Source organism: Cnephaeus nilssonii (genome assembly GCF_951640355.1).
Source record: "Cnephaeus nilssonii genome assembly, chromosome: 23".
NCBI lineage: Eukaryota > Metazoa > Chordata > Mammalia > Chiroptera > Vespertilionidae > Cnephaeus > Cnephaeus nilssonii.
Window position 1 is genome coordinate 13,639,967 of NC_137094.1, and position 24,666 is coordinate 13,664,632.

Here is a 24,666-nt window from a genome sequence, read left to right on the forward strand (position 1 = left end):
GCCTCCTGCACACGCCCTACTGGGGATGTGCCCGCAACCAAGGTACACGCCCTTGACCGGAATCGAACCTGGGACCTTTCAGTCCGCAGGCCGACGCTCTATCCACTGAGCCAAACCGGTTTCGTCGGCACATGGCCTTTTATTGTCCAGGCAGCTCTTTAGTCCTCACAACTGACCTTTTACAGATGAGGAAACTGTGGACCAGAGAGGTTCTGAAACTTGCCCAAGGTTGCACATCTGGTGTGTGTGGGAGCAGGAATTTAAGCGGAGTCTGAGACTCTTATGCCCATGTCCTTTTTCGAAGTCTAGTAAACTGTCTTTGGATTGTGTAACTTTGATAATAGTGGGTAATGTCTTCATTTCTCTGTATAAATAAAATACTTGGAGTTGAAACAATAAGAAGAGGATACTAAAACACACTCCATGTCCTTTTTTTAAAAGAGGAAATTCGATTTCATGTTCTCAAAATTACTTTTTCTGCTTATAAAAGGATATAGGTTCATTGCTCAAAAAAATTGAAAATACAGGGACATATAATGGAACAAAATCACCACTAATCTTATCATCCAGACAAGATTTGGGTGTCTTCTCTCCCAGTCATTGTGTATGTGTGCACTTCTGAAAATTGCGTGCGGGTGTTTAGAAGAAAAAAAAAACGTTCTAATGGTTTTCAGATGTGACCTGGGTCTGTTTCCAGCCAATAGAAATGAACAGTGTTTGCCGGGGAAGAGCGCGCAGCCCAGCGTGGTGGAGCCTGTTTGCAGGTTGTTCATATGCTCCCAGATGAAACCATCCTTTGCAAAGATGCATGACCAGTTATCCCAGGTCTTTAACTTTTAAAGTTTTTTTTATAGAGAGAATCACATTTTAAAACTCCAAGTTGCGACAGCATGCAAATAAAACAACCCCCCAGCAACATGTCTTTGGATCCGCAGCAGCACTTGTTAGGGGAGAGTTTTAATGGGTCCCAACTGATGCTAACAAGTCTGCATTTACTGAGCGGCGGTGCTGCTGGGAGAAAGGTCTGAGCCCTCCAGCCAGCCCCCCTCTCACAGATTCAGCCACTGGAAACCGAGCAAGCTGCTCCGTTTCTCTAATTATCCATCTGGAAACAAATCTGGGTTTTTGGGAAATGGTAGGATGCCTGGGGTTGACAGTAGCCTGCCTGCCTTCCTCCCACTTACCCTCCCTCCCTTCCTTCCTCCCACCCTCTCTTCCTTCCTTCCTTTCTTTTAATCCTCACCTAAGGATATTTTTTCCCATTGATTTTTTAAAAATATGTTTTTATTTATTTCAGAGAGGAAGGGAGAAGGAGAGAGAGAGAGAAACATTGATGATGAGAGAGAATCATGGATGGGCTGCCTCCTGCACGCCCCACACTGGGATCGAGCCTGAAACCCGTGCATGTGCCCTGACCAGGAATCCAACCAGGGACCTCCTGGTTCATAGGTCGACGCTCAACCACTGAGCCACACCAGCCAGGTTCCCCTTGATTTTTTTAGAGAGAGTAGAAGGGAGGGAGGGAGTGGAGAGAGAAAGAGGAACATCGATGTGAGAGAGACACTTCAACCGATTGCCTCTGGTGCATGCCGCGACTGGGGCCAGGGATGGAACCTTGCAACCCAGGTACGTGCCCTTGATCAGGAAACAAACCTGCAACCCTTAGGCGCTCGGGCGGATGCTCTAACCATTGAGCACACTGGCCAGGGCAGCAGTAGCCTTTCTTTTTAAGACCCTCCTTGGGCCAGGCCTCGCCTGTTCCCCACCTTTTGTTTTGGATTCACTTTCATATGTGCCCTCTGCCCTCCCAGACTGCCGCCTCCTCCTCCATCGCCTCATGGCTGCTTCACCCTGTTTCTCCGGAGCCCAGGACAGCGCCTGGCATGTAGAATGGGCTCCGTCAACGCTCGTAGGATAATTCCTCGTCCCCTTCTGGCTTGGCACACTTGTGGCCGATGTGGTAACTCTGCTTTGGCCTCTGGCGCCTTCTCAGGGGCTGCTCCCTGGGCAGTGGGTACCTGCACTTTCTCCTGCACCCTGGCACTCAGAAACCGGGGAGACTGTGGTCGTTACCAAAGCACCTGGCCATTGCCGCGGGCGCAGGGCCCGTCTTGATGGTAGGGGAGCCTGTCTCCTGCGGAGGCCCAGCCTGCGAGCAGGCCTGGCCGTGGCTGGAGAAAACGCCTCCGTTAAGGTGTGCTGTCTGTGCTGTCTGGGCCTCGCGGGCACCCCGGCTGGCGTGGAGGTGCTGGCTGGTGACTTTCCGTGCCCTGTCCCTGAAAGGGAAGGCTTGCGCCGCCATGGTGTCCCCGCCACTGCCAGGTGGAGAGGGCGGAGAGGGGATGCAGAATTCAGAGATGAACTCAAGCAAGCCGGAACTGGCCCCGCGCCCCGTGCGTGGGGAGATGCCAAGGCCTCGTGGGGCTGGGTGCTGTCGGGCGCGCTCACCTTGGACTTGGACGTGAGAGCTGTAGCTCACATTGGACGTGCGGGGTGCCTTCACCTGCTTGTTCCAGCCCCGCTGGCTGCCCGGCCCGTCCCCCGCCCCCAGCCACGGGGCTCTGTGTTCCAGCCCTCGCCCTCCCGGGGCGTCTGCGGCAGGCTGCTCTGGCGCCTCACTGCTTGGGGATGTGCCGCCTGGATAGGGACCCCACCAGCCTTCCTCGTCCCGTCCCCTGGGTCCACCAGGGACTCGGCACATGTCACGGTCACGTCCCCCAAGCCTGCGTCGCCCATCCCAGGTGCCGTGCGTGACGGTCACCTCCAGTGCCCACCTCCTTCCCTTCGGGCCACACCTGGGCCTGCCCGTTTCCCCTGGCCCGCCCACCCTGCCAGGAGAGGACCGGCTCCTGCCCCGAGTCATCAGCCTCGTCCACCCGCTCTCACCGCTGCTCTCGGCTGCTGTGTCCCGTGTCCCATCCCCACCACCGGGAAGCGCCCGGTCTCCACCCCCCTCGGCCCTCCCCTCAGGTGCGAGGGCTGCTGGGCCGACCGGAATGCCTGGTTTGACCTTAGCCGGGCCTCAGGATCGCCTCATTACTCATCAGCGTGGTCCGTTTAGTTCTCTCAGCTCCTGCCACACTGTTCTCCATCTCTGGCGTTTTCTCAGAGACCCCCGAAGCTCCCCCCAGCCCCCCCCCCACCTCCTCCCAGCAGATGGCTTCACTCCAATGCCACGTCCCGAACTTCTCTTGCTCTGACTCCAGAGAAGCGGAGCCTCTCCCCGGCTGGTCCTTCCTCCCAGCAGATAGAAGGCTGCCGAGTCTGAGCTGACAGGCGAGCCCCTCGGTCTCGACCCTCCTGCTGCCACCCAGCCCCTGCCCTCGTGGACATCCTGCCGCCCACTTCCTCTTTGTATTCTCACGTCAAACATACAGGAAAGCACAGAGACCAGTAAAGCCCCTGCAGCCGCCACCCAGAGGTAGCCAATGTTAGCATCTTGCCACTTCGGCTTCTCTCTGTGTTTTAAGGTATTCATTTCCTGTTGGGCCCCTGTCCCTGTCCCGCCTCTTCTCAGCAAGGGCACCAGGCTGAGTGCCCCTTGGTGCTCATCGTGGCTCTCGCTGCCTCTGACGGTTGTTAGTGTCCTCCTCCTCGTGATGAGAGAGAATCACGGATCGGCTGCCTCCTGCACGCCCCCCACTGGGGATCCAGCCCACAACCCAGGCATGTGCCTCGACTGGGAATCGCGCCGTGACCTCCTGGTTCATAGGCCGACGCTCAACCACTGAGCCACGCCGCCCGGGCCCACCTGCACTTCTAATGGCACTTGGAATCTAATTAATTCCCATGAAGGTCCCTGGAAACGTCAAGTGCACAATTAGAGCCTGAGCCGGTCTCTGAACGCCAGCCCGGAGCCGGATGAGGAGGCTGGCAGGTACTGCTCACTTGGCCCAGGAGGAGAGGCAGCCGCGAGACAGCCTCGCTCGGGCTGCGGGAAAGCCAGGCCATGAAACGCTGAGGGAGATCCCATCTCCACGTGAGGAGGAAGCGGGAGACTGACGGAGCCCAGCCCCCTGTGTGCTCAGCGCCCGGGATCGGCGCTCAGTGTCTGGGCTGGGACCCACCCTGCTACAGGGCGTGGAGGTTGAAGACTAAGGTGGGACCTCCTGGACCTCCTAGGACAGGGATTTGCGACGTTTTTCCTCGGGTGGCAGCCATCAGCTCATCACTGAAATTCCGCGGCACACCAACAAACAGTGTTTGCCCATCTGACAAGAAATGGGTGTAAGTCTGATTGATTCATGCTAGACGGCTATTGTTGTGTTGGCTGTTGTCATTTTTTTATTTTTTACTTGACGATCTACGGGAAGAGAGGTCAGTGCCCCTGACTAAATGGTCAGATACTGCGTGTTCTAAAAATTCCTGCGGCACACGGGTGAAAACCGCCGTCCTGGACAAGGGCCACATCAGAGTGGGGTTAGAGGCCTGTCACCCCGTGGTATAGACCCACCTTTGCCGCCTCCATCTCAGAGTCCCAACTCCACAGCTGGACTGCATGGCCTGCTGGATGGGCGGATGTATTCCTCTTTCCCCGGGGAAAGACTTCTGCCCTCGTGGATCTAAATTCTACACCTTCACACACTGTCTGGCTCACATCTCAGCATTGTCGTCTCCGCTCCCTCCAGCCCGTGGCACACGCGTGGGGAAGCCTGTGTGGCTCCTTCGCCTTGGGCACCGGTGACCTCGTTCGTACTCAGTCTCTGAGTGAAGCAGAAGCGACGGAAGGCAGGCCCCTCTGGCCCAGGGCCCGCACCCCCAGAACGTGGGGGGACAGGAGCACGTGTGGAGCAGGTGGCCGGGGGCTGGGGGCTCTCCGACCGGTGCAGCAGGAATGAAATCAGCTCTTCGGCAGGCGCCTTTGGCTTGCGAACCCAGAACCTCCCAGGCCACACTTCCCCTCCCCCGACTCTTGGGACGGCGCTCCAACCAACCGAGCCACCACGGGCCAGGGTTCTCAGTGTTTGTCCCCGGCTGCGAACTGCTGGAGCTTACAGAGGGAGCAGGCTGGCTCCCTGGGAGACAATTGGGAGGATGACTTTATTTTCTAGTTTCTTTAAACGGCCTCGAGTCACCAAAATGGCTTAAAAAAAACCCAGATTTGTAAAGATGTGGTTTCTCACACACACACACACACACACACACACACACGCACACATGCACACACGCACACACGCAATTACCGCTACAACAAAAAAACATTCCACAGCAATGAAAATCCCTTGCTTTCCTGGCCATAAATTTGGGGATGATGATATTTGCTTTGTTTCTGTCTGCCTGGGGTTAGGTTGGGAGGCGGGGAGTGCCTGCGTGTCCATTTGCAGTCACGGTTGGGGGCTGCACGCCTTCGTGGGAGCAGTTAACCCACACATTTACCCAACCATGGTTTGCGTCCCGCCAGCCAGAGGCTTGTGGCCAAGAGCCCCCGCCCTGTGTGCACGGTCTGCCCTTGGTCTGCCCTTGCGTGTGACCGGACAGGGAGCTGCCCCTGATGGGTGCCAGGATGGAGCTCTGACCTCTGCCCTTTGCAGTGTCTGCACGAACTGCCATGCGTGCTCAGGACGTGCTTCTGAGCGAAGGACATGCTGACTTCCTTTCTCTGGACCCCTTCCCTCCAAGGGGAGAGGGACACTGAGGCCAGGCCATTGTGAATCCCTTGCTCTTCAGTTCTCGGCTTTTCCATTTACATTCTCTGAAGGTTTGGGCCATCCCCCACCCAGAGCTCTGCCCCCCCCCCCCCGCCCGCCCCCTTGCCCAGCAGGTGCTCCCGCTGGCTGGCTGGTTCAGGAGATGTCTGTGGTGGTTGGGAGTCCCAGGCATCAGAAAGTCCCAGGCCCCGACTGCTTTCTCTTGCTCCTTCCTTCCTCCCTTCTTTCTCTGTTGCTTTGACCTCCTTTTATTCCTCTCCTTCGCATGCATCCTAGATCTGCCAGGGGCTGTGCCGCCTTCCTTAGCCCAGCTGGAGGGCCACGGGCTGGGACGCGCTGACACCACCTCCCTCCCCCAGGGCGTCCGGAGCCGTGGGCTGGCGTCTCCAGAGCAGCAGTCCTGGGGACCGCTTCTGTGACTGCGGCACGTGGTCCATGTTGACTGTGGACTCCAGCTCTCCCGCTGGGGAAGGTTGCAGGGGAGGGAAGCAGAATCTTGGAGCTGACTTCCTTCTTTTCTTCTTCTTCTTTTTCTTCTTTTTTTTTTCCTTATTGGCAACTGATTCACAAACCCTAAAAAAGGAGCTGATAGCAACATAGCCAGCTAGCTGTAGCAGCCCAGATGGTCTCCTATATAATAGAGACATTTGTATCTGGGATGAAAAAAATATTTAAATGTGCTCTCCGAACCTTATTGAGAGAAGGGATTAGCAACTGCGTTCGGGGGTTGTGGGTAGGGACATAGCCGAATGATTCCATCTTCCCCCATTCCTCCCCCCCCCCCGCCCCGAATGCAAAGCTTAAGAAGGAGGAACTGGAAGGTGGAAGGCCTGGTATGGGGGGGGGGGGGATTCAGGGAGGGAGAGAGTTTCTGAGGGCCCCATACTCACTGTCTGGAGGCCCAAGATAACCGGGGCGTGTCACGGGCAGAGGGGTCCATTCTGTGTGTGTGTGTGTGTGTGTGTGTGTGTGTGTGTGTGTGTGTGTGGATGGTGCTACCTGTCCACCCAGATGTCCTGCCAGCTGGGGTGGGCGGGGGGTTTCACAGCAGCTGTAGGTGGACCAGGGCCAAAGAGAACCATCGTGTGCCGACCATTTCTAAATTCTACACCGAGGAGATACACAGAGCCTCCTGCTCCCCCCCCCCCCCCCCCCCCCCTTATCTGGGAATGGCCCAGGCTCAGTGACTCTCACAGGCGGGCCCGAGACCCTCACAGAGCCCGTCCTGCTCTCACGGTCCTCGCCCAGGGGCCTGAGACTCCTTATCCGACAGCGGCTCTGAATTGTGGTGGCATCAAGCTGACATTTCATGAGGATGGTGGGGAGGTGACATTGGGAAGGGACTGGCTGAGCTGGAGTGCGCGCTGGGGGCAGTGGGTGGGAGAGACGGTCTTAGGGCGCAGGTGGGGTCCTTATCTGGGTTGGGGATGGGAGCCAGGTGCCGGGGACTGAGAGTCACTGCGCCATGGCGGGCCGTCACGCCTGGGCCCCGGCGTATCCCAGGATCGCTCTCCGTGGAGGATCCGGTGAGGGGCCTGAGCGGAGGCCAACGGAGCAACAACAAACCGAAGTGCTGACGGCGGAGACTGACTGGCGGGAGGCGCGTCCCGTCTTGACATCCTTTTCGCTCCTTGGTTGACAGCTTGAGAACGAGTCTTGCCCTAGAAAGGGGCCCGCAGCTAACGGGGCTGCTGCGTGGCGCCCCAGCAGTGAATCTGGGCGGGTCTGTGCGTCTCGGCCTTTTGTGCGGACACACAACCAAGCCCAGCCCAGAATCCTGCGGCTTCGCTGCTGCTGGCCCCGCGTCCCCGTTCTTCTCCTGGTCTCCCGTCAGCGTTTCTCTTTCCCGACGGCCTTCCTGGGCCTTCGGTCTCAGATACCAGGGTAAGAAAGTACCAGTGAAGGTGTTAGAAATCAGTGCTGGCCACCTTCCTTCACAAAAGGAGTCATTGCAAAGGGGCAGGAGGGCCCCTAGGACAGTGGGAGTCTGGCCCCCGAGCCGTGGCACTGAGTAGCTGGTTCAGATCACCGCCCCTCTCTCCCTGGTCCTTGAGGTGCCCCTTCGGAGGATGGGGAGCCCGCAGGCTGAGTGTGGGCTGCTGGCCCGCTGGCTGGACTGAGCGGTGGGAACGACAGGGATCGCCAGGCATCCTTTTGGCCCCACCCCCACCCCCCACCCGGAAGGACAGGCCCCTGGGTGTGCCCTCCCACCGGACTGCGCTCAGAGGGGGGGCGCTAACTCCCCAGAGGAGGCCACGCCAGTGCAGGCAGCGGGGGTCGGTGTTGGGTGCCCCCCTCTTCAGTCTGCCCGTCCCCTCACCTGCGTCCAGGTTCCCTTCTTGGTGCCCAGACCCACGTGAGCTGCAGACGAGGGTCTGATTTATTTCCTTTCTCAGCTTGATGGGGAGCCGCTGCCCCCCCCCCCCCCCCCCCCCCCACCGCCAGGAGGCTGCAGTTACTGGCCGTGTGGCCCTGAATGTTGTCCATTAGCACGAAGGCCGCCTACCTCTGAGCCAGGTCTCCGCCTGCTCATCATGAAGACAACACGACGTCCCCCCACCCCCCCCCGAGCCCACAGCCTTGACAGAGACACGCGGACGCGGGCTTGGCGTGGATGCAGCAAAGCCCACGAAAGGAACAACAGCCGAGTGACTCAAGTCAGAAAACGGCGTCCTGCCAGTTGGGTGTCTCCCAGCCTGTTTGGCCCCAGATTCCAAGGAGGCACGACTGGTAAAGTGAAGCCCCGCTCTGCCTTTTCCTCCCCCCAGTTCCCTCCTCTTCCCGAGAACCCCCGTCGCCCCCTATCCGGACTCTGCCCCGGCGCCGTGCAGGCCCCGGCCTGCGCCCTCTCCTTCCCGCCAGGAGCCACCCTGCCCATCAGCGGAGCTGGCAGCTCCCGCCGCCGCCGCACGGAGGGAGCCTTTTGCTCTGCAAACGGGAGGCCGCATCCGCCGCGTCCCTGGGGAGAGGTGATGTTATGGCTCCGAGCCGCACTGTGTGCTGGCGCCGCCGTTAAAATTAGCTCCCGCCGCCCAGGGTTGTCACGAAGGAGCAGAATGAGGTTGGACGTGGCAGCATCATTAAACTCCGGGGGGGGGGGGGGGGGGGGGGAGAAATGACGCCGGGCAGCATGGCGTTTCCAAGAAGCCGGTCGCACTGAGCCACGGGGAGGCCAGGCAAGTGCCGGGCCGGGACAGGGACAGACGCGGACCACAGAGAGAGCAGCCCCCAGCGGCGCCATGCAGACTTTGGTGGCCGGGAGCTCCTTCATCTGCCCTCCCTCCCTCGAGGTTTCAGCTTTTCCTTTCTTCTATTACACCACCAATTTTCTTTTTCCAATCTTCACCCCAGGATATTTTCCCATTGATTTTTAGAGAGAGTGGAAGAGAGAGGGGAAGACAGAGAGAAACATCCAGGTGAGAGAAACACACATCCTTGACCAGAATCGAACCCGGGACCCTTCAGTCCGCAGGCCAACGCTCTATCCACTGAGCCAAACCGGCTAGGGGCAAGGGACATTTTATTCGAGAAGGAAAATGGATAAAACAAACCAAAACCCAATCCAGGAAAGGGTTTGGGGTCCAGGGCTCAGCCAGCGTTGCCGGGGAGCATGCGTGTTGCTGCGTGCTGACACGGCGCCCTGCCCACAGCTGGCGGTGCGGGGCGCGCATCCTGGGGTCCCGGGTCCCCAGAGCAGTGCTCTTCCTCGGGCCCGGAGGGTGACAGGCAGCCAGCCGTGTCTCAGAGCAGCTGACGTGCAGAATAAAGGCGTGTGTCCTTGGTCTTCACTGCTGCGCAGGCGGAGGATTCAGAGAGCAAGCCTTCGTTAACGTCCTCCATAGGTTCTGTGGCTTGAGGGGACGTGATGTACAAGGAAATGAACTTGACCCTGACCTTGACAGGTCCCCTGGCTTGAGTCGGAGAGGGATGGGCTGAACGGGAGCACTTCCTGCTGCCTGTCTTGGACCCTCAGAGTCCTTTCTCTCTTATTGTTGTGTGAGAGCATGCTGGGGGACCCCCCCCCCATGAACTCCCCGCAGCTGCCGTGTGGCACTGTGTGTGTGTGCCCTCTGTCCCTCGCCAGCGTCAGCCCAGGAGGTGGGCGCGGGGACAGCCGAGGCCCCACTTCCTGTGCGCCCACCGCTCAGAGTCCCCAAGCAGCAGGTGCCCCAGAGGCAGCTGCCGGGCGCTGCTCAGCAAAGCCCTTTCTTTGCAAAGGATGCTGGTGTCAAGTTCGCTGGGGGAAGCCACGTGTGATTCAGACTCTTGGAGCGTTTTGTTCCTGTGAGCGTCTGAATAATTTATTCACCCTCAGCATCCCCACGGCCTCTCCCATCCGTTCTCTGCTCATTAGTGTCTGTGCCCAGAGCGGGAAGAGGCTGGAGAGGTGACAGGACCCCGGCCCCTGTGCTGTGAGTTGGGACAGCGGGAGCAGCACTGAGCCCCCCACCTCTCTGCTGAGCCACACGTCCCGGTAGCTGTTCCCGCGTCCTGTGCTCTGTAGGTAGACAGTTTCTTAAAGGAGAAGGATTGCCCGGCCGGCGGGGCTCAGTGGTTGAGTGTCGATTCCCGGTCAGGGCACATGCCCGGGTTGCAGGCTTGATCCCCAGTGGGGGGGGGGGGGTGCAGGAGGCAGCTGACCAGTGATTCTCTCTCCTCATTGATGTTTCTCTCTCTCTCTCCCTTTCCCTTCCTCTCTCTGAAATCAATGGGGGAAAAAACATTAAAAAAGAGAATGATTGGCATTTCTGATTCCTAGAACGACTCGTGTAGCAGAGGGTCTCTGATGAAAGGAAGCTGAGCAGTGGTCAGGTCTCCCACCTCAGATAGAAAGCCCGGCCCTGGGACGTGAGAGGCTGGGCGTTAGGCAGGAGAACTTGGGACTCCGAAGGGATGCTTGTTAAGGCAGCTGAACATCACCGTCAAGATACGGCCTTCCTCTGCGGCTCCGAAGGGTCCCCGACCTCTACTGTGTCCACCAGCTGTGCCCTGTGGCTCAGACAGCTCTGAGGGCCGCTGTCCTCTGGTTGGGGCTGTAGGCATGCGTTGGGAGAGGATCCACTTTGGTTTTAGCTCTTATATTGCTGTCCTCAGTGCACCAACTAGTTCCACACTAGCCCTGTCTATCAAGGATCCTGGGACTATAGGGAGGAGCGGAGTGAGGCCTGCCCTGAGGAGACAGCAGTCTCCTGGAGAAAACATGTCGAGCAAGCATGTCAAACTCAAAGCCTAACACGGGCCACATAAGGTTTAAGCGTCTGTGGGCCGCAAAAAAACAAAAGCTTCCATTTTCATAGAAACGTAGGTTTATTTCGATAGAGACATGCTGAATACAAAGGGCTGAATAAACGAGTCATTATTAACATAAAATAATAGAACATTTAAATAAAAATTAATATTTTTTCTTGAACATTAACTTACCAGACACTGAATAATTGCACAAATTAATAAGCAGAATGCAAATAAACCTATTTTTCTTGTTCTCCGGAAGCGAAATATTTCCCGTTGCACACACCAAACAAGTCAGTCCAAAATTAATGACGTGGCCATCGGCTGCTAAAATATTCACCGCTGGTATTAGCAGAGAGAAATGGTACGCCTGCGCGTAAGGCACATAAGGGAAATAAATGCAACGCGATTATAGTATCTAGTCATTAGCGAACATTGTAGTTTGTTATTAATAATTATGTATAACAGGACATTGTAAAAATTATTAAAGTCTTTATTAAAACGTTTCTTACATAACGTTATATTGGCTGGGCCGCAAAAATATTCCTTGTGGGCCGCGGGCCGCGAGTTTGACATGCTTGCTGTAGAATGAGCAGCTCCCCTCCCGTGTGCTGGCTGCTGTGTCCGCAGAGCACCGTGTGTGGACACTGGACATGGTACGTTTTTTATGCCGGTTCCAGTCACATCGACGTAGAGGCTCATCTACACTCAGGGAAAGTGGAGGAAATGCAGTAAGTGGTGAGGTATAACCACCTTGGTCCCGCTTTGGCGCCTGCAGGCCCATCAGCTGGACTGGAGCGACCAGGCGGGACTGTGGGAGGTTTGGGAATGAAGGGAAGGCCTGTGTTCATGAAGGCCAGGCAGCCATTTCCCCGTGGTCCAGAGGCTCGGGGCACCCAGCGAGAGAGCCACCACCAGGCACGGTAACCTGGGTGTCTCCAAAGCTGGGAGGTGGGAGTGGGTGCAGCCCCGGTAAGTGTGGGGGGCTGTTTGAACTGTGGGAGAGGCTGAGGGACCTGGGACCGCTTAGACTGAGAGCAGGGCACGGCTCTGCCTTCTGGTAGCTACTGCCCAGCACCAAGCCCGGGGCCGGCACACAGCAGGCCCTCAACACGTGCTCGGCGACTGGATTGTGTGGAAGAGACGGTAAATGTTTCTAGCAGATAATTTCACATCCCGAGCGGTCGCCATGGAGACAGACTACAGCATATCGGAGAGAGTGGGCTTGGACTGGGCGATGTCCGGGGGACCTTGCAGCTCTCACGTTCTGCCTGGCGCAAGGCGTGCCATGCTTGTCGAATTGAAGCAGACCCTCCAGTTCCAGGGAGGACGAAAAGCATCTTCACCCTTTCCCAGGTACCTTCGTGGTCATCCATTCTTGGTGAAGTCTCTCCTGGCTGCTTAAAGCGATGACTACCCGTTATCCCAAGACACTTGCCTGTTCTAAACAGCCTGGTCTTAAAGTTGAGACCCAGTGTTTCTCTACCAAGCGGTAATGCTCACCCACTGCCACTAGAGGGCGGAGGGTTTGCCCAACCACTAGGTTCAAAGGTCTGGGAAAAGGGGAGAAGAGGCAAGTGCCCGCCGGGAAACCGCTCCAGCAGCAGATGCTTAGACAGGCTGGGCGTCTGGGGGCAGGGGGCGCCGGAGAAATTCCGATGCTGCTGCACTCACTTGCGCGGGCAGTGGCTGAGGTCTCTGTGGCCGAGGACACCGGGACCACGTTGAGCAGCGAACAGTAGGAAACTCCCTTTCTCTTTGCAGCTTATTGCAGAGGAGCAGAAATACTCAGAAGGGCACGTGGTCCTTACCAAGAGGAAAGAAACCTGGAAGTTTACTTTCTGCATCTCCCCTCCCTCCCTCCGCCCGGCCGCCCCTGGGCTTCTATTGTTCCCCCCTCTCCTCCTCTCTCCTGGGTGACTTCCTTGGCTTTGCTTTGTTTGGTGAGTGGTCACTGCTGGGTGTTGCTGTGGAAGCTCAGGTGGCTGGCCCAGCTCTAGAAGGGAAGGCCAAAAAGGCGTGAGAGCCGAAACCGGTGTGGCTCAGTGGATAGAGCGTCGGCCTGCGGACTGAAGGGTCCCAGGTTCGATTCCGGTCAAGGGCATGTACCTTGGTTGCGGGCACATCCCCAGTGGGGGGTGTGCAGGAGGCAGCTGATCGGTGTTTCTTTCTCATCGATGTTTCTGACTCTCTATCCTTCTCCCTTCCTCTCTGTAAAAAAATCAATAAAATATATTAAAAAAAAAACACAAAAAGACACGAGAGAGAGAGAGGCAAAGAGACGGGTGTGGTCTCACTGCCCTGCTCCTCCGCTCAGCCCTGGGCTGGTTGCACCCCGCACGGAACTCCCCACAGTCTGCGTCTCCAGCAGCTGTGAAGTCAGTGCTGTGCGGGTTGCCCGTGAGGATGCGTGAGCCTCGGCCTCCGTTCCGCAGTGTGCACGCCCAGAGCCCGGAGGGCAGTGAGGTGTAGGCTCTGGCCCAGGCTGCACTGTGACACGTGGAGCAGGCCGTCGGGAAGGCTCTGTGATGGCGGCACGTGGCCTTGTGGCCGTGGTGGCCAGTGGATGTTTACATCTGCAGTCGCTTCAAAATGGAAAGACAAAGCACATCCCAAATCCAGTTCGTTTCTGCCACTCCCCACCCCACCCCCCAATGGAGGATCTGTGTCAGAGTGTATTCTCTTCTCCTGGCCATCTTTCCCTGAGAATTAACAAGCACTGAGCAGGCCAGTGGGGCAGGAAGCAATGGGAAGATGGAAAAGAGAAGCAGGACCCATGTATAATTCATAAATCAGATAATCTCTTGCCCTTGGCAATGTACAGGGTAATTTTGGCTGTGTGCAGGGTAGGTAGCCCTTTAGGGAAAAGAGTTGTATTTGGTTCTATGCATACTTACTGAGCGCCCGATTGTCGGTCACCGTGTTTGGACTTGCAGGAAATATAAAGAGTAAGGTAAGGGCCCAGTCCTCAAGGATCTTGCAAGTCGAAGACAGTAAGTCTACCGTAAGCAGAGGTCTGGGATGCAGGTTGCAATCAGGGTCACACGAGGGCATCACGGAGAGGTGGCATTTATCTGGGTCCGAGCATTTGACAGATGGAAAGGAGGAGAAAGATGGGATAGTCCACACGGTCAGGATGCATTTGGGAGAACGCTTTAGTGGTAGTTGGCTTGATCTGTCCCCGGGGAGTATGGCCTTTGATTAGGGAATGTGACCACCCCCTTGCCTGGGCCTGGAGACCAGTGGTTGGCAGAAGCTGGCGGAGCGGTGACAGGCAGGGACTTGGCTGTGTGTGGCCAAGGCTGCTGCAGGAAGTTCTCACCCAAAATGAACATTGGGACGAGAACCAAAGCAGCGGGCTGGGTGAGAACCCCCAAGGAGAAAGTAAAGCTCAAAAACCTGGCAGAACTGAAAAGAAAGAGCTGTCAAGCCATGAGCAGACTTGAAGAAACCTTAAATGCATGTTGCTAAGAGGGAGCCAATGGGAAAAGTCTACCTTCCGTATGATTGCAACTCTGTGACATTCTGGAAAAGGCAGAACTGCGGAGACAAAAAAGATCAGTGGTTGCCAGGGTTTGGGGAGGGAGGGATGAATAGGGGGAGCACAGAGGAAGTTTAGGGCAGAGAACTGTCCCTGGGACCCGTGACCATGTCACCTTATGTAGGAAAAGGCACTCTGCAGGTGCGATGAAATTGTGACTATTGAGATGGGGAAGTGTCTGGGTGGACCCCATGTAATCACAAAGGCCCTTTTAAGCGGGAAGCAGGAGGGTAAGAGTCAGCGGAGAAGCTGTGATGGTAGAAGCAGAGGTCAGCTTGACACACTTAAACAAAAACAGCCCAGCAGACAGCAAGCGGCATTAGGTTTTAATTAGGTTTTATATACACACATACACTGAGTGGCCAGATTATTATGATCTCTGAACGCATAATCATCTGGCCACTCAGTGTACTTCTCTTAAGCACCTCATTTATTTGATATCAAAGATACTATAAATCGTGCACCTGATCAATTTTCCCCTTTGCACTGGCTGATAGAAAGCTCAGGGCAAATAGGTGGTTGATCTCCAGCAAAAGTCTAGAATACTTTTGGTACCCATTTGAGATACAAATACACCGAGTGGCCAGATTATTATGCGTTCAGAGATCATAATAATCTGGCCACTCAGTGTATATATTTATTGATTTCAGAGAGGAAAGGAGAGAGAGAGAGAGAGAGAGAGAAACATCAATGATGAGAGAGAATCATTGGTCGGCTGCCTTCTGCACGCCCCACACTGGGGATCAAGCCTGCCACCCAGGCATGTGCCCTGACCGGGAATTGAACCGTGACCTCCTGGTTCATAGGTCGATGCTCAACCACTGAGCCACACCGGCCAGCTTGACATACTTTTTAACAGGATTGGTGTCCCTGGACTCAGACCAGCTGGGAGGCTAATTGGATACAAACTTCCAAGAAATGGCACAAACTCACTAATTTGATTCTAAATACTTGAAACTAGGCCTCTTGAGAATGACATGTAAATTTATGCAAATCATATGCAAATAAGCACCAGAGCCAAGTGGCCTGGCCCTGCTCCCTTACCCAGGGCAGCGGCCCCTGATCCTGCTGCCCTCACATTTCTATTTGGGGCCCTGGGACTCGGGGGCTGTTGTGTTGGCAAAACACGGTCGGGGTGGGCAGTGGAAGGAAGGAAGAACTGTTTCAGTTTAAACAGCCGTGACAACAAGAGAATTCTTTTAGCGAATTGGCAGGCTGTTCCCAAACGGCTTGCTCTTCCCGCCAGGGTTTGGAGGCCTCCTAAACACTCTTCTTGGAAGTAAGAGGTTAGGAAAAGATTTATCAGGGCCCAGGTCCTGAGACGATCATGGCGGGCTGCCCACAGCCTGGGTTGAGATCTGGGCTCCTTGGGCAAAGGCGAGGGGGAAGGTATGGAGCCCGTGTTCAGTACAGACACTGGCTTGAAGGGGTCCTTAGCTTCCCATGTGTTTGTCCAGAGGGTGGTGGGATCCTGGCGGGAGCTGTGGTCTCATGTGGAGGGGCAGAGACACTGCCAAGCCACAGCCCAGCAAGAAGGGGGGAGTAAGGGACCTCCTGCCGTCTTCTGCTGGGGCCTCCTAGTGGCCTGGCCACATCGGAAGCCAGAGGGCCAGGAGACAGCAGGTGGAGGACGGGGGAGAGGGATCTGGGGGTGGGGGTGGATGGAGACTTTTCAGCACCGCTCACCTTTGTGCAGAAGGAAAGTGGACATCCAGGCAGGAGGGAGAAGCCTGGTCAGGCCCCTCAATTTCCACAAATCATTGTCACTGTCACTGTCAGCACGTGGGCCCTCCCAGCTGCAGGGAGCCGTTGCTAATGAGCAGCTCAGGTCACCGGGGCCCAGGTCTTTGCTGAGGAAGCTGACCTCCACCTACGTGTTCTCCGGTCGTTAAGTGCCCGCTGGGGAGATGTGCTGGTGGAAGATTCATGGAAGCGCCTTCAAAATCAGGTCCACATTGTCTTATCCGGCCTCCCCCACAAAACGCTTTTACCGGGCCCCACTTCTGTGTTGCGCTCCGGCAATGACAGAGGGGTGCTGCAGTTAAGACCCAACGCCGCCTGCTGTCTGCCGGGCTGTCTGTGTGTGCGCTCCCCCGGAGGTAAAGGATGCGCAGGAAGAGCTTTTTAGACGCGAGCGTCGGGGATGGTTGGTTTCACCGAGGAACGTGTCTGCTCTTTCTTCACGAACGCGGAGACCCCCGTCCCTGCCTTCTCTCACCCCAGTCCCTGCCTTCTCTCTCCCCTGTAGCATCCGGGCAGCTCAGACCCAACATGTCAGGCCAACTGATTTGGCTCCTTGGGGTTTTAGTGCGCGTGTGTTTCCCCCTCTCTCCTTTTTACTTTTATTTAGGTTCTCGCTGGAGGCAGGCCAGGGTGACCAGATGTCAAGGGTGAGGATTCGCTCTAAACCCACTCAGCAGGGCTCCTGCTGGAACTGGACTCTGCGAGCATGGGCCCGGAGCCCAAGGTGGGAGCCGAGGGGGGGAGAGGGCTCAGAAGGGCCCGCGTGAAGCTCGGTCAAGCAGAGAGCCTTCGTCACGGGGGAGGGAAGGCCAGCGTCTCGTCGGCCGTGCTTTCTGTAGCGTCTCCTCCAGCTCCTACCCCGGGGCCTGGGAAATGGGAGATGCTCAGTGTTTTAAAGAATGATGCTGACGGTTTCCCCGGAAGATGCTTTGGGGTGTGGAAGCCTCCCTGATGCACGTCCACACTCACTCTTGGGTGTGGACTCCCCCCCCTACCCCGCCCCCCCACAGAGCTTGGCCAAGGCGGGCTGCAGGCCTGGGAGTTGGGGGAGGCACTTGCTTACCCAAAGGACATTGGAACCAGAAGGAGGAGTGACTCTAAGAGCCTGTGGGAGGCTGAGGATGTCTGGAGGGTCACCGAACCATCGAAGCCAGAACTTGCTCCTGAACTTGCTCTTGAGCCAGAAATCTCATGTTTGAGAACCAAGGGTGGGAGGAAGGTGGAGCCTGGGGCTTGGAACGGTTACCGGGAGCCGCAGGATCTGAGGTTCCTGACTTGTTTGAAGTGGCGGGCGGTGGTGCTGGGTGGGCCGCTGAGTTGGGGTCTGGGAGGAGCAGGGGGCTGTGGCCTGCCTGAGGGGGGCCAGGAGGGCCCCAGAATGCTGCAGGCTGCCGCCCTCCCCGCCCCTCTCTCCCCTCCTGTCCCTCTCTGCTCATATTCTTCAGAGTGACTGTCCTGTCCCCACTTCCCTCCCCGAGTCAGCAGAGTGTATGGGCCTCTCTCGCCCCTCCTCCCTGGATTTGACCCTGACCAGGATGGCTGCTAGCTGGAGCCTGGGACGAGCTCCTGAGTGTCAGCAGGAGCCGGTTGGCCGGGCCTGCCCGTCTCCGCTGTCCTGGCTTCTTTCTGTCTCAGAAGGGCATGGCTCCGGGGCGTCATCGTTCCCTGTTGACTAGACAGGACCCGGGAAGCAATGTCAGAACCAACGTTCTGGCAGACAGTGGTCCAGGAGCCATGCCCTGTGTCCCCCAATTCGTCCTCATCATTCCCAGGGACTGGTCCCGGGGCAGCTGATGCCTTCCTTCCCAGCTCGCCTGTGGATCCCAGACTCCTTCCCAGCATCCACTGGTCCATCTCCCCCCTGTGATAGGACACCCTCGGCTTTCTGATGTACTGTCCTTGGCTCCTACCTACACCCTTTCGAGCCACTTCCCCCGAAAGTACCTGGATTCTCCTGGATTGTGTGAGGCTAATGACTGTGCTGAAGGCCGGGGAGGGAGGAGTCACGAGGCCAGGCAGGTGAGGCCCAAACACCTGCATGGTGCAAAGGACTACGGCACTAAAGGTAATAATACTTACTGCGACTAATATCAACACCATGTTATTAACATCACATTCTAGTGCTTTATGAACATTATGTCGTTTAATCCTCATTGCAACGATATGAGAGGCCTTGGTGTGATTCCTGACACCAGAGTAGTGATCTTGGGCAAGTAATGTAAGCACACTTGGCCTCAGTTTCTTCATCTCTAAAATGGGGGCAGCAGCAGTACCTGCCTCACGGGGTGGCCGAAGGATTCAACAGTACAAAGCTTGTACAGCGTGAAGCCCAGTGCCCCACATGGTGAGCCTGTGGTAAGGGGTGGCTGCTGCTGTCACTGCCTTGAGTATAGCAGGCGTCACAGTGTAATATAATGAGCGGTTTCCATGCCTGTCTGCCCCCTGGACCAGGAAGCTGAGGAGGCTGGGGGCTGTATTGTTGATTTGGGTCCCTGCAGGGCCTAGCCCAGCGCCTGTGTGTAAAGGATGCTCACTGAATGATTGACAGGTAGTGAGTGGTTACCAGGCGGGGGTGGGGATGCTGAAAGCCTTGATCCTCACTGTGTACCTTCCCGTCTCCATCATCAGGAAGCACCGGGAAGGACCTGTTTTCTCAGGGAACTCAAAGGCTTGAGCTACACTTGTGGGCCCTCCTTCACCCCTTCCTCCAGGTCAGGAGCTGAGCGGGGGCAGGGACGCCTGCTCTCCTATTGGCCGGACAGCTCGGAACCCCCCAGGGGCTCCTCTCCCCCCTTCAGCCCAGACCCGCCTCCCAGCACTTACACGGGGACACGCACAGGTCAGGACTGGGCATGGGGCCTGCACAGGCATGTCTCCAGTCACGGCCACGACGTGGGGGGCTGACTTTCCTCCCTGGGCTCCCAGCCTCTTTGGGGAGCTTCTAGGAGGTGCACCAACAGTAGGGGTTCTAAAGCCACCCAGAGACTGACTGCCAGCTGACTGGGCCACACGGCGGTGAATTGTCTTTGTGGCTGGATAAATAACAGGCTGGAGAATTGCTGACGCCAGGCTCCTGGGAGCTGGGAATGGCGAGCTCCGGGCTCTGCCCTCGGTCCTGATATAAATGCTCACTTTGCATTTACATCAGGGAGAATGTGGATGTGGGTAGTAAGCCATTATGCTCACTAGGATTTGCAGTGGGAGAAAGATCATATGTCAACAGATTGGACCAATGGGCCAAGCTGAATAGGGAGGAATTAAAGGGAAAAAGGTTGGTTTTTGCTCTTAAGCCCCCCAAATCTAACAATGTGCATGCAGGATGAGTTGGACTGAGTTTAACTCAAGCACATGAAAAAAGACGTGGGTCTTTAGGCAATGCAAGGCCAGTATGAAGCCAGGGATATGATGTGGTACCCAAAAAGCAAAGCTACTGCTATCAGGTTACATTAACAGAGGCATAGGTTACAGAACAGAGGAGGTGACTGGTGCTTTTACTTTCTGTGCCAGCTGATCTCACCTTGAATATGGTGTGTAGTTCTGACAGGCACATTTTAATTCAGAAATTTTCCTCTAATGTCAGTGGAGGGCATTTAGCATGACGAGGCAACTCAGTGCCGGTTTATATAAATAAAAGTTGGAGAGATTTAGCTTGAAGAAGAAAGATTTGCTGGGCCCTAGCCAGTTTGGCTCAGTGGATAGAGTGTCAGCCGAGGACTGAAGGGTCGTGGGTCCAATTCCGGTCAAGGGCAGGTACCTTGGTCTCAGGCTGGATCCCCGGCCCTGGTCAGGGCATGCAGGAGGCAACCAATTGATTTGTCTCTCTCACATCGATGTTTCTCTCTCTCTCTGTCTCTCCCCCTCCCTTCCACTCTCTCTAAAAATCTATGGAAAAATATCCTTGGGTGAGGATTAACAAAACAGAAAGAAAGAAAGAAAGAAAGAAAGAAAGAAAGAAAGAAAGAAAGAAAGAAAGAAAGAAAGAAAGAAAGAAAGAAAGAGAAAGATTTGCTGGGTTCATGATAGCTGACAATCTTTAGCGGAGTTCCTTCTGGGAGAGTGGTCTGACCTATCCTATGGGCCTCAGTGCTGTGCACTAGAGCATTCTGTGACGATGGCATGTTTTATGCCTGTGCTGTTTAATAGCTGCTAGACAGATGTGGTGTTTGAGCAATTAAAATGTGGGAACCAACTTTTAAATTGAACTTTAACCAATTAAAATTAAAATTTGCATAGCCAAATGTGACCAGTGCAGCTCTAGAGGGCAAATAAAAGAATAGACCGGGATTGGCAATTTTTTTTTTTCTGTAAAAGGCAAGATAGTAACTATTTTGGGCTTTGCGGGTCATACGGTGTCGTGTCTGTAGCAACGACTCAACTCTGCCCTTGTAGTGCGAACGTATACAGGAACAGTATATAAAAGAACGAATGTGTCCGTGTGCCAATAAAACTTTATGGAAGCTGGAATTTGAATATAATCTTTACATGTCACAAAATGCTCTTCTTCTTTTGATTTTTTCCAGCTATTTAAAAAGTGTATGAAAACTATTCTTAGCTCACAGCTTGTACAAAAATGGGTGGCAGGCTGGATCTGGCCTGCGGGCTGTAGTTTGCTGACCCTGGTGTAGACCGTTGGGGGAAGCCCCCGGGAGTCATATGTAAATTCAATACAGGAAGACAGTGATTAATTAGAGGTAGCCGGGAATGGAGCGAGCATCGCCAGTGAGTGACAAGTTTCTTGTTACTAAAGGCCTCGAGTTCAGGCTGGATAATTAACTACCTAGCAAGGGGTGATAGGGAAATGTGTCTATCGAATACAAGTGATTCTAGAATTTTCTCCTAATTCTGCAGGAGTACTGAGATCAGGATGACACGTGGCTGCTTTAAAATGATACCTGCTTTTCCCAGCCAGCGTCACTCAGTGGTTGAGCATCGACCTATGAACCAGGAGGTCACGGTTCGATTCCTGGTCAGGGCACATGCCCCGGTTGCGGGCTCGATCCCCAGTTGGGGGCGTGCAGGAGGCAGCTGATCCAGGATTCTCATCATTGATGTTTCTATCTCTCTCCCTTCCTCCCTGAAATCAATAAATATATTTTAAAAATAAAATTATACCTGCTTCATAGAGGGAAGTACGTTGCTCTCACTCACGTGGGATTTAAGCTCAGCCCCTTGTTGCTGGAGCAAGGACACGTGGGTGGTGTGCTGGCTTCATTGCTTTGGCCCCCCTGGGGGGCCCAGTCACGAGGGGGGGGGGGCTCTTATGTCCATTTATGCGCAGCCCACTGGCCAAATGCCACCTTGTTCTGTCACTGAGTCACCCTTCCAGGACCGAGGTGGCTCGGGCTGGGGAGTTCACCTCTAGTTAGTTCTTTCTGTGGATGTGCCTCGTCCTGTAGCTGGAGAAGGTCCCCTCCAGCATTCCCCCCCGCTCCAGACAAGTGGGGAGACCATTGCTCCCTGGGGCGCTCAGGTCTCAGCCCAGAATGAACTTGACCCAACGGGCCACGCTGTGAAGCCTTGACTGTCCAGAGTTGGGGACCCAGCCTATGGACAGCCGGAGATGGGGCTGTTTCTCTTACCGTCACCTCTGCTTTCTTGCCTCTTCCTTCCCCTTTGCCCGGCTTCTGTCCATTTTACTCCCAGGTAGCTTCTGTGCCAGAATAAGCAAAAATAAGAAATCGACAGCTTCTTCGGATAACGAGAGAGGCTGAGCGTGCATTCCTTGTGTGCCTGTATCCAATCCCCAGCCCGCTCTCACCATCACTTTTGTAAAATACAGAAAGCTTTAAAAAAAACACCTTTATTTTGGGGATTTAAAAAATGGAGATATACCTGACATACCGCATACTGTAAGTTTAAGGTGACACGTTTTTATTGCAATGTGGTTGCCACTGTCTGTGCCATCCTATCATTATCCTTCCTTCTGGCACTGGGAACCATTAAGATCTACTCTCTTCATGGTGATTGTAATAGCTTCGTTGTCTAGAACCACTGTACTGGGGATGAGATGTCCAGGGCTTGTTTATTTACTCATTGCCACGGTGAGCCCTTAAACAAGGTCCCTGCCATTTCCTGTTTTGGGGTCGCAGCTTCCACGGCGACTGACTTCTACCAGGTCTCGTGTCATTGACAGCCACTTCCTGCCTCCTCTATTACCTGAAGCAAATCCCCAGGAAGCTTTTGACACGTCGTAATAACCCGTCTTTGCACTAACGTCTGGATTCTGTGTGTTTCGTTTCAGATCATTGCCTTCGATGAGTTGAGAACGGATTTTAAGAGCCCCATAGACCAGTGCAACCCCGTGCATGCGGTAAGTAGAGGGTGCTGGTGGCGGGGCACGGTGTCACCACGGCCACCCAGGGCCTGGGAAGGAGGGCGAGGTTCCGATGCGTAGGATGAGTCGAGAACACTCCCGGCTCTGACTGTGACCTCCACGCCTGGCTCCAGGCTGCTGAAGGGACTTCTTGTTCTCCAGGCCTGCTGAGGTCTTGATTTCTCTTGCAAGTCAAGTATGGCAGCCCCGGTGGCCCAGGTGGGAAATGCCTGCGGTGCTGTGGCTGTTAAGTCCTCAAGGCCTGGTTGAACGAGGGAGGTGGGGGCGGGAGGGAAGGGGGAGCTCCATGGAATCCCCGTGTTGGGCAGGTATAGGAGCATCGTTAGTGGTCGCCCCACTCTGATAGGGTAGGTTGATGTCCAAGCTCCTAGCCCCATAGCCGTCACCAGGAAGCTTTCACCTGGACAAGCTCTGTGGGCTCGAGGCTGCCTGCCACTGGGGACCCTCCTGACGTCTGGTTGCCTGGTCCGGGTGCGGCACGTGCTGTTCCCAGAGTCTTACCGCCCGTCTTGCTCATGGGCTGTGCATGCTGCCCTGCCCCGGAGTGGGTGCAGGGAGAGGCATGAAAGCAGGGCCAGGAGAAGGACAGCACTGGTGTTGAGTGGTGGGTGTTGGCTGCCTGCTTCTCTGGTCATGCCAGCCCATGTCCTGGAGCCAGGGCCCAACCATGTGTGTGGACAGAGCCTTTTCCAAACTCATTCCAGACCAGCCCTGTTGGACTCAAGAGATGGAGCGTGTTCTCTCTCTCTCTCTCTCTCTCTCTCTCTCTCTCTCTCTCTCACACACACACACACAAGAGATGGAGCGTGTTCTCTCTCTCTCTCTCTCTCTCTCTCTCTCTCTCACACACACACACACACACACACACACACACACACACACACAGCTCAGCTCATTCAAGTGTGTGGCTCCATCTAAGCTCGCTGGGCCTGTGTTAGTGGAAGCTCCTCCAGGCCCTGGTTCCCAGCGCTAAGGCACGTTTTGGTTGAATAGCTCTGTTGATCTTTTCAGTCGGCAGGAACATCAGGATTTGCTAATGTGATGCCATCTAAACCTGGAAGGCTTATGGCAGCATCCTCTTTTTAAAAATACTTTTTTAAAATTGATTTCAGCGAGGAAGGGAGAGGGAGAGAGAGAAAAACATCAATGATGAGATAGAATCATGGATCGGCTGCCTCCTGCATGCCCCACACTGGGGATTGAGCCCACAGCCTGGGCATGTGCCCTGACTAGGAATTGAACCATGACCTCCTGGTTCATAGGTCAACGCTCAACCACTGAGCCACGCCGGGCTTGTCTGAGCTTTTAAAACCACAAAAGCCCACGTTTTCCCAGTTCCAATGATGTTACTCCTCGGCAGCAGTCCTGTTGAACGCTCTGCTGCCTCGTTAACTCATCTTCAGGCCTGTGGGCCTCTTCAGTGGCATTTCAGGACCAGGTGGCCTGACAAAGCTACCTCCCTGGTCGGTGACAACAGCATGGAAGGGCCTGGGTTACAGGTGATAGCTGAGTGGGGTGACGCGTTTCTCTCAGAAGGGGTGGGATGCCAGGCGCAAGTCTTAGGCAAGCCGCGCTGCTGGTGTCTCATTTAGGGGGGAGATTACTTCCTTTAAGTACACTCACTCTAGACCAGTGGTTCTCAACCTTTCTAATGCCGCGACCCTTTAATACAGTTCCTCATGCTGTGGTGACCCCCAACCATAACATTATTTTCGTTGCTACTTCATAACTGTAATTTTGCTACTGTTAATGAATCGTAATGTAAATATCTGTGTTTTCCAATGGTCTTAGGCTCTACAGCAGCGGTTCTCAACCTGTGGGTCACCACAACATGAGGAACCGTATTAAAGGGTCGCGGCATTAGGAAGGTTGAGAACCACTGGTCTAGACAGACAAAGCCAATGGGCAGAGAACGTCCCTTCCTCACACTGATCAGGGCACGTGTGCTCTCTGACACCCTCGTGGGGAGTCCTCCCGGGGGCCGGCTGCAGGCTTTGGGACAGTCAGTGAGCACGTGGTGCTGGGCAGCAGTCTGACCATCACAGGTGCCTGCAGGCGGAGCGAGACTTTGTGTAGAAAAAGTACAGACGGCTCTGCTGGAGGCCGAGTCCACGCTGGTTGCTGGTAGAGTTCTTCTAAGAGCAGATGACCAGGTGGATGGGAACACGCGT

General features: G+C 55.3%; 1 protein-coding gene across 9 annotated transcripts in view; it reads left to right on the forward strand.

Moving 5' to 3' along the window:
- CNIH3 (cornichon family AMPA receptor auxiliary protein 3) overlaps positions 1-24,666 on the forward strand; it is a 128,846-nt gene that overhangs the window by 85,955 nt on the left and 18,225 nt on the right. For all 9 annotated transcript variants that reach the window (XM_079763385.1, XM_079763381.1, XM_079763383.1 and 6 more), the window contains one exon: positions 22,403-22,471. In XM_079763385.1, coding sequence (XP_079619511.1) covers positions 22,403-22,471 — 69 coding nt within the window. The remainder of the gene's footprint in view (positions 1-22,402; positions 22,472-24,666) is intronic.